At 37.4% G+C, this 10,523-nt stretch overlaps 1 protein-coding gene across 1 annotated transcript; it reads right to left on the reverse strand.

Annotated features, from left to right (window-relative positions):
• Positions 1–217: 217 nt before the first annotated feature.
• On the reverse strand, positions 218–7,803 carry LOC114314104 (Zinc finger C-x8-C-x5-C-x3-H type family protein). The gene is made up of 6 exons (XM_028260548.2): positions 6,889–7,803; positions 6,574–6,639; positions 4,080–4,208; positions 3,624–3,902; positions 2,327–2,599; positions 218–654 (listed from the first exon to the last, which is right to left on the reverse strand). The coding sequence occupies exons 1-6, from the start codon at positions 7,624–7,626 to the stop codon at positions 436–438; spliced, it is 1,704 nt and encodes a 567-aa protein (XP_028116349.2). The 5' UTR covers positions 7,627–7,803; the 3' UTR covers positions 218–435.
• Positions 7,804–10,523: the final 2,720 nt, after the last annotated feature.

Here is a 10,523-nt window from a genome sequence, read left to right on the forward strand (position 1 = left end):
ACTTTCTAGGTTCAGGATCTAAATAGTAAAAAATTCACCTTCCCAAAAAAAAAAAACTTACTTGAAACAAAAAGAAAACCAAAAAAAAAAAAATCTTTTAAAACTTGTTTTGTAAGTCTTTCTTAATTTGGATCAATCTAGTCTAATATGGACCTAAAAAAGAAAGTTAAATAACTAAAAACGAAAAAAAGGCAACAAAAAATTACTGAAAAAGCAATTGCCAAACCCAATGAGAATGATAATTTCCCAAATCCATTCATAACTTGACATAGAGAGACACAATTTACATAAAACACATGATAAAATATATCATGCCATCCTCTGAAAAGGTTGTGGCAGCTGAGCTGAGAAGTAAAAAGAGAATTCTCATGTCTAAGAAGAAAATTCAAAATCCTAAAACACTAGACTAGAGATGCCCTAATTATGCAAAACTTCTTACACATGCTGCTGGATTAGAGCCTCACTTCCATTGTCACCACCAACAACCATTCTAGCCCCATATGTTGTTGCCGAGTTGCCAGAAGGAGAAGGCTTGTCTGGTCCGGACAATGCTGAAGAATCCGAGGGGCCACAATTTACTGGATGGTCAAATTTACAGGCAGGTCCGAACTTGCAAATACCATAACGGTTGTAATGCGAGCAGATGTTCTGATCCTGAGGTAAAAATAGATGTCAAAACGCATAATTATTGCAGCAATGACAAAAGAAAAATCCTATTTATGAAAAATATTAAGTTTTATGACATGAACAAACTCGGTTATTTATGAATGGATAAATTGGGTAACAGTAGTACTCAATTTTTGGATGAGACGTATCTTTGTGCAGGTACATCGGTGTACTCTGTAGCAATGTTTTGAAAATCGGACCGGTGAGCGAACCGGAAAAAAAACTGGGTGGACGAGTCACCAGTTCAACCGTTAGGCCATAGCGGTCGAACCGTGACGTCATAATTAATATTATATAATTAAAAAATATAAATAAATAAATATATATATAAATATTCAAATAAAAATAAAAATTGTTGTATAATATTTATTAATAATATTTAATCAAGTCATAATTGATAAAAAAAAAAAGTCACTTGTTTTAAAGAAATTAAATTTTTTAAACATTCCCTCCAAACAAATTGATTGAATGTTAGGTTTAATTTTGGAGGGAAATGAAATTTTCAACTCTCCCTCCAATCAATATGTTTCAAATAATTTGATTGAATCCCACATAGAATTTTGTAGGTTCTTTTTGAAAAATCTTTTCCTATAAATAGGAATAGACTTTCATAATCTTCTCCAACTTCCAATGAGACTCTTCCTTATGAGAGGAGACTCTTGAAGTAAGAATTTTTAGTCAAAATTTTAAAATATATTTATAATATATATATATATATATAAATATATAAGAAAGAAAGAAAGAAAATAAAAAGAAAAAATCACCGGTCCAAACCACCAAACCCGGTCCGGGTCACCGGTTTTCCTGGTTCAACCGCCGGGTCTCCCGGTTTTCCATTTCTTGGCCGGTTTTCCTCCTACTCCGGTTCTAGGGGGTTGACCGAACCGGAACAAGGCCCGGTTCCCGGTCCAACCGGCCGGTCCGGTCAGGATTTCACAACATTGCTCTGTAGCCCAATCACTAATGCAGCATTATAATTATCTGGGAAACTGATTTCCCATCAATATACATTCACCCAGACAATTCACGTTTCAATTCAAGTTACTGGTTATTTGAACCTAAGAAGTTGAGATACATGCCAGCAATTTCCAAAAAATACAAGACAACAATACTTGGAGGACATACACAAGATGTATTAAGTGCAATGTACCAATAATGCAATGGACACGTGTGTCCAAAGAGTGTTCGGGTTAAAAAAAATTTCGAGAAATGTCTAAAGTGTATCATCACCTTCTAAGAAGTTTTCCGTGCTCTTCTTAGAATTTAAATTTACTTAAGTTAACTGAAAGCTATTTCATAAGAACCTTATCTAGACTAGCAACACCTTTTGAGAAAAAAAATTCCCAGAAAAAAGGGGGAATTTGGTTCCTCCAATTTGGGAAAGTACTAAGGGGAAACACGTATCACTAGTTGATTCCACCGCTCCATCATGTCCTTTCCGAAGTATATTAATTCAATTGCAAAAAGAGACAAAGAGGATTCCAATTAGATGGAGTATATTTAATCTTCCTTCTTTCAGGAAATATTTATGTAGACTACATCATTATGGTATCAGGAATGCGTGCTCCAAAAATGGGAAGACAGCATTCTATGAAAGGTTTTCCCAACCAAGCCTGCATCTTTAAAAGAAACCAGAATCAGAAGGTAAGTATGAACTTACTGGTCTTAGTGGCAGGCCTTTGTCACTTAGAGTCAGAGCAGATGCAGTTGTCTTCGGCATCCGATTCTTAGGATGGTGAAACTTGCATCCAGATCTATATTTACAGTCCCCGGTTTTCAAGAAATAACTGCATTCAGGTTGGCCTGGTCGTTCAGGAAATTCATCAACTAGCATTGGCTGCGTATGATGTGTATAGAAATTGGCATCAGCCGGAGTGTTAAGGAATGCTGGTGGTGTAGGCAGGCTCCTTACTGGTGTAGGGTATACAGGTGCCTTGACAAGACACAAAGTGAATGGGGACAAGATTAGAGACAGAGAGAGAGAGAGTTAATATAAGGGGAGAAAGCACAGTAAACATAGAGTACTAATCTAACTCATTTCATTAACCATTATAAATATACAAGGAACACTTGGGGTTGCTGGGAGGCAACTTGGTGCTTCGGACTCCCAAGTATTTCTTTTTTGGGGTGACAAATGAAGATGAAGACAAGCCCCCACATGTCCAAACAAATTTTCTTTCTTTTTTTCCCCCAGTGTGTCATGCTCAAACGGCATACCCTTAGGGTCAAATACTGGATGAGTTGATTAGGGGACGTGACCCACAAATACATGCAGAGATACACTACGTTTAAAGCTTTTGGGCATTCTCTCAAGAGCTTTGTGTCAATTGACATCCCAAGTGTTATGCTCCAAGAGCCTTTGAAAAGTAGTTTTGATAAAGTATCTCAGGAAAAAAATAGAGTCCACAATGAGAATTGAATATCATACCATCTCCAAACAGTAGATTAAATCAAGCTTACAAACTAACAAGGATACTGATGCAGTAGTATAAATGCTGTGTTCTAATCACATTTTAAATATAATAATTTATTGGAAAACACAATTAATTTGTTCAAATTACCAGTGTCTTTGGCATTTATCTATAATACAGATGAAAGAAAGTGAAACAAATGAATTAAAAACCCAATAGCAACAAATCAGAATCTCAAGTTATCTCCGATAAAGTGTTCGCAATACCATCTTGAGCTGCTTATTACAGAAAAAAAGAGCATAAAAGATAGGAGAAAATGAAGAGAATACCATATTTCAGATAACAATAACGAAAGGGGCTGATATCCACAGCTCTTTTTGGTGCATCCGCAACCCCCTCAATTACATGTTTGGGCCCATAGAACAGATTAGCCATAGAAATAGCCCCCAACTCAAAAGAAGACTAATACTAGTGTTGGTGATAATAATTTCTCAAGGCAATGAAAGTTACTTGGCTTCAAATTGTAGCATAAGAGTAACAAAATACCTGATAACCATTCCATTCCAGATTTGAGGAAGAAACCCCTTGGGTTGGCGAAAACATCACTGGAACAAAAGGAACAGTAGTCTCATTCAACACTCTTGGCGTCGACCAAGATGAAATAGTTGGTTGAGATGCACCTTGTAATGAAACAGGTCCATCATTACCATATCCACAAGGAGTGTCACCTCCTCCCACAGCAGTTGGATCAGGGTGATTAAACCTGCAGTTTGATTCATACTTGCAGGAGCCATTGCGCATGTAGTAGGGGCACTCTCTTTCTCCCTGGAATGAATTTTAACCTTGTCAGGATATTTGTGGAAAACTGTTCCAAAAGACAGAAACTACTAAACATAACCTTTATATAACCAGGAAATCATGAGAGATGAATCAAGTTAAATTTCGTATGGTATTAAGGACAGGTATTAAATAAAATTTTGAAACGATGTATAAAAGTGATACCGGCCGGATTGGCAGACCCAGAAAGTTGAACTCTACTACTGGAGCCACTGGAGCTACTGGACCTTTTCCTCTACTGTGATTGTATCTACAAGCTTTTCCATACTTACACCCTCCAGACCGCAGATAATACTGCAACCAACTCAAGATAAGGATTATAACACCGTGAGATTGATATTAGTAAAAACAGTAGTCCATGCATATACTACTCAACCAAACAGATAATAATACAGCAAGGTCAAGTGAATGTCAGTGTCATCTGATAGCCACATATCAGAAACTTTACCCTTCTGAAAGATAAATGGATAAGCTTTGGGAAAACAGGGAAAGCAGGAGCAAAATAACAAGGTATTCACTTTGAATTACCATGACTTAGCACTATGAATTGCAGTAACTTGAAGACCTACTCATTTAAAAGCTTGGAAGAACCTCTAAACCCCCTCGTTCTTTTAAGTTCTGGGCCAGCACATGTAGGAATATTATTACATACAATAATGCTTTCATGATCATATCTTCATCACTAAGTGATGGAAAATCTTTCGAAAAACTCTTTTTTCCTCGATGTCTTCATTAAATCCAACAGTCTTTGTTAGATAGAAACATATTTGATAAATAACGATAACTGTATTCAAATATGTGATACTTCGCGATAATAAAAACTCATGCTGGGGAATTGACACTGTTGACAGTTTAAACAATGCAAGAACCAGTTTTTCATTTCTTATATGACTTCAAAACTGTGTTACATTAATATTGGATTTAACTAGTAACATATAAGCAATGCATCAAATGACAACATCAATTTGCCCAAAATCAAGATGTGATTGTTTTGCATTAGAGAGCATAGATTACTATCAAAAGTTTGTGGATGCTAAATCTATTGCACAAAATCTCTTGCGAGGACCGAAAAAAGTGTGCCACAAAGATTTTCCCTGGGTTCAAAGGTTCTTACGAAAATCTTGAACAAATATGGTTCTAGATCAATGGATCTGACTGACACCAATGTTTGTAGATTTCCAACACTTTAATCAAACATCAGAAAGACAAATAATTTGAGAAAACAATTTAACAAAATTATAGACATGTATTTTTTACATAAATTCGGGCCCAAATCACTGGAGGAAATGGCCTTCCACAGCTAAAATGGATTATAGAGCCTAATATTTCACACAGAATTTCAAGCCACCAGAGATGTGAAGAGGGAGGGAGTTTTCTCACATATATATTGCATACTACTACTATAAATTGACCAAATGCATAAATCCTCAAGACCGTTGATTTAGGAAAGGAAAAAAAAACAATGCAAAATTACTTGATCGGATAATAAAAAGAGTACTATTTTAGAAAAACTCCTATTATGAAAAATGCAACCATACCCAGAGTGATCCATTAAGTTTCACCCCGTTGACAGTAGGAGGGGGAGGGGGAGGGGGAGGGGGGAAGAAAAGAAAATAGTTTGCCCTATGTTAGGCATTATTCAGCAGGTGCCAGGTGATGCCAGAACTGCCTTTGTGGTACATTGGAACTTAACCACACAAGAAGGTTTTATTTTGGGGTATCAAGGGCCAATGCCTCTACAGTTATTTTTCCAGTGAATAGGCCTTCAATTCTGCGGTGCTTCCTACCAGAGTCAGCCTGACACTTGACTGTTGACTCTGGACACCCATGCAGAACAGAAGCACCACGCCATGGTCCCCCATTGAGGAATGGTGCAACCCCACACATGACCCTAACGGAATGGCTCACCAGAGATAGTATGTATGGATGTGTTGGTCTGGTGGCCACAGTAAGGGACTAGTAGATTTCACTGAAGCTTGTGGTTATGCCTGGACTCCCGCATTAACCCTGTCATTTTTTGGAAACAGAGAGGAAGGGCTAGTTTTACCTTCATGACACGGATAACACTCAGCAGGATACACACCTATCAACAAATTAGTTATCAATTACGCTAGCGCATATGTGCAAACTCAATAGACTAGGACAGCTAGCTAGAAGCATAAGCATTTTCTCCTACTGATTGTGGGCCCACTGGCTCAATTGATAGGCCATTTTCATGGGCAAAGCCTCACCAAACCTTGAAGCATTACCCATGGACTATTGCATATCAATTACACATGTAATTCCTCAAATAAAGAAACCGCATTGTAAACACACATTAGGCTAAAATTTAACTAAATGATATTTTCCGACAAAGGAACGATACAATGAGCCCAACACAAAGACACTAAGTATAGATGCAAATCTATGTCTCTGGGGAAGGTATAATTCAAAAACTGACTGAATCTTCTGCTTTATAAAGATTCTCACTTTAGTTAGTCTAGCTATTGCTTGCCTCTCAATATACCCAAAATTAGCGACAAATATCACATATGACATGCAAATGAAAGATCACGGCAGGAAAAACCTTGACAATAACAAATCCGACAAGAAATGTATCTTTTTCATCCACGTGATGTTAGATAAGAACGTGTATAATCATAACAATAATAATCATAACCTTGCATTCAGTCTGTCCCGGCCTTTCCGGATATTCTTCCTTCTCCCTGATCTTCTCCTTTGGAGCCTTCAGTAACATAAGAAACAAACAATTAATTACAACCCAACAAAGCAATCAACAATGAAACAAAACCAATAAGAAATAAAAAATAAATTAAAAAACTCAAATTTACCAGCTAAAACCCATCAAATATAGAACAGAGAAAAACCATTAAATTCCACAGAGACAACTGAAACGCCTAAGTATCAATGTCCCACTCATACACATCAATCAATATTCATCTTTAATTTTAGAAAATATCGAACTGAAGTATACCTGATTTTTCATTCTGGGAGGGTGATTGAACTTGCAATTCGATCCGAACTTGCACAACCCCGTTCGCATATAATAGGAACAATCTTCGGCATCAGGTTTCAATGGATAATTGTATTTTCTATAGCTCCGGTCCTTCGATCCCGCTACCAACCCAGTCTCTCCTCCAACATTCTCATTTCCATTCTCATCTTCCTTCTCATTCTCACTCCTATCATCATCATCATCATCATCATCACCACTATCATTTCCACCATCAATACCCTCAGCATCATCATCGCTCACTTCACGATCACCCTTCTTCTCCTCGGCTTTGCTCTCTGCTCCCTCACCATCGTCTTCGCGATCCACACCCTTCTCGCTCACTTTTTCCCTCTCTTCCAAAACCAGATTCTGAAGCTCTTCATTGATTCCCTCCTGATTCTGAAGCTCTCGATTGACGTTTTGCTGATTCAGAAGCACTTCATCGGTGGTTTCCTGATTTCGAAGCTCTTCGCAAATGGGTTGTTGCTGATTCTGAAGCTCTTGACTGACGATTTGCGGATTCTGAAGCTGTTCATCGGCGGTTTTCTGATCGAGCTCATCAGTTGGGGGTGGTGGATCGAGAATCTGATCAGGATCGAGAGGAGAGGGTTGAAACCCTAACCCTAGTTGGTGGTCTGGGAGTTGAAGAGGCGAGTGTTTGTGTTCTTCGTGAGTGAAGGGTTTAGGGAGAGAGGTGAGTTGTTGAGAGCCTTCCATTGTACCTCCACATTCCAAACCCTAATTAAGCCTTTTTGGTGGTTGAAAAAGAGAACAAGCCTGTTTTTCGTTTCCGTTTCTGAATTTTATCAGAGAGAGAGAGAGAGACATGAATGGAGAGAGAAAACGAGAGAGGAGAGTGGAAATGTGTAGAATGTATTGCTTCAGTTTCTACTCGTATTATGTATGTATGTATGTACAATTAGGGCTAGGCAAAAAAATCGTCTAATCTATACTATTATATATGTGAGCACATGACTTGGTGTCTAATAGTGTGGTAGCTTCTCCTTCTGCCACGTGGCAAATTTTTCTATCCTAAAATAAAAAAATGTTATTCAAAGGCATGAGTAAGATTTGAACCCAAGACCTTGGGTTTCATTAAAAACACTCTTACCATTTAGACAATATACATATTATTGCATTAATTTCTTTATTATTTGTTTTTATGCTTATTTATCTGAATTGCACATGCATCGCATGTGCCACACCACTAGTTTTTTAAAAGCGCACCTATTCGTATTAATTTATATTATTCTAATTGTTAATTGTGATTTAAATTTTAAAATTTATAATCTATAAATCGAATCACTCCGCTCCGCTATAATTAATATATATACATTTATTAACTTCTAATAAAATATCAATATAAAAATGAGTAAGTGAGAGATGTAAGATATGAAATTTATTACAAATTAGTGATTATATATATAAAACATATTACGTAAAATTATTTTGTATTATATATCTAAAAAATATTATATAAATTAGGATTATATATTATGTAAATGTATGATAATTAGTTAGAATATTTTTTAATCCGTCAATTTGTCAAAAACTGCATAAATTGTAATTTGCCAATTCACTAATCCGTTAATCCATCATTCGATTTGTAATTTTACTTTTAAACCGCCTGAAATGCACCGCATGCACCCCTGTATATAATACATGAGAAATTCTATGCTATGCACCCTAGTTAGTTTCCGTTTAACAAAAAAAAAAAAAAAAATAGTTGTCTTTTGGGGAATTGACCAGTAAATCCTATTTTATCATCTTGTAGATCATGTGGTCCTAATTGTTTTCTTTTAAACCGTTTAGTCCTTTGGGTTGTTTGTTTACTATTTTACCATTAAAGTGTTAATTTGAGTTTGTAGACCCGCATGTATTTATGGGAAGGGGTGTGTGAGATTCACGTTTCAAAAAAAGGTAATAGTACTCTTTTTCTTTGACGTGGGTTGTGACGTGAATTTGACACTTTTTTCATTTTATTTTTTCCATGACGTGGATTGTGTCACGTTTCAGCTTTACATCAGTTTGAGCCTTTGTTTTCCAATTGCCATTTGTGACGTTTCGACGTGAACCTCACCGATTCCACCGATTCTCGTTCTCAAGCTCACCTATTCTGGTTCTCAATCTCAGCGATTCACAGTTCTGGTTCTCAATATCAATCTCAGTCCTGGTTCCACAGTTCCGGTTGTACACTGTGGGGTTCGCTCGGTGAGGTTCACATTGAAACACAAACTGGATTAAGGTTCACATCTGAAGAACGAGAATCGAAACACAAACTGGATTAAGGTTCACATCGAAACACAATCCGCCGGAAGTGTCCATCTGAAGAAAACACAAACTGGAAAAACCAAAATCAAAGTTGGGGGGTCGGACGTGAACCTTACCATTGATGTTTCGACATGAACCAAAATCAAAGTTCCATTTACTCACATCCTTCGTCTCACACTAGACACACAACACAATCTCTCTCCCTCTCTCTTATCATGGACGCTCTCACTCTCTTCTGCACCGCCTCTCTCATCGCCGGCGGCTTCTATTCGCCGTTTCTGGAGGTTGGTGTTGTACAGGGAGGCCTCCGAATTCGTCTTCATCCCAGTACTCGAACGAACTCGTTGAGGGTTTGGGAGGTGCATCTGAATCGGCTGAAAAGAGGGTTTGATCAGGGGGTTCATGATCGGACTCGATGGTGTCGGACTGAGTGATAGTCGGAGGTGTTGGGGATCGGAGAGGGAGATCGATGAGATGGATAGGGTCATCGTCTAGGGTTTCGTCATCTGCATCAAAACCCTCGAAGTGTGAGTCGGCGGCGGAAACGGTGGAGAGAGTGAGGTGATGGAGGAGGAGAGAGAGAATGAAGATGAGAGCTAGGAGGTCGCCTCTGGGGAAGAAGAGGGAGGAGAGTGGAGAGAACCATAGAGAAGAAGAGCAGTGTCTTCTCGCCGCCATCGCCATGATTGTCAGAGAGAGAGAGAGTGAGATTTCTAGAGAAAGAAGAGCAGTGTCTTCTCGTGGAGGAATGTGGGATTTCGCGGAGGAAGAGAATAGCGGTGAGGCAGACGAGGATCAGCAAACGTGGGTCAGCAAACGTGAATCAGCCAACTAGCACTGCAGTGTTCATCCCTGTTCAAAACATGAGACCCAAATTACCAAACGTGGATCAGCAAATGTATCCCACAAAATCTGCCTTTAATCCTAATATACACCTCTATAGAAAAAAAACAAAAAAGGATAAACCTGTCCATACACATATCACATAAATTCAAAATGGGTCCTAACTGTCTACAAAACATACCAAATAGGACTTGTCAATCCAAAAGAATGAATGTGGGACCAAATGGAGTAATAAATTGATAAATAGGACTTTCTGATAATTTCCCCTTGTCTTTTTTAACTTAAGATTAAAAAATTCATTTTGGATAATTTTTTTTATATTTTTTTAAATTTTTATAAGAGAAAAAATTAAATAATTATAATTTAAATATCTTTTTAGTAAAACGAAACCCTACTACTTTGTGATTTTTTATTTTATTTTATTTTTTGATAGGTTACTACTTTGTGAATTTTCATGATAACTTATTAAAGTATTAGTTATAATTGATTGTCATGTTAGT

This window comes from Camellia sinensis, chromosome 4, assembly GCF_055761805.1.
Source record: "Camellia sinensis isolate YWXY chromosome 4, ASM5576180v1, whole genome shotgun sequence".
NCBI classification, from domain to species: domain Eukaryota; kingdom Viridiplantae; phylum Streptophyta; class Magnoliopsida; order Ericales; family Theaceae; genus Camellia; species Camellia sinensis.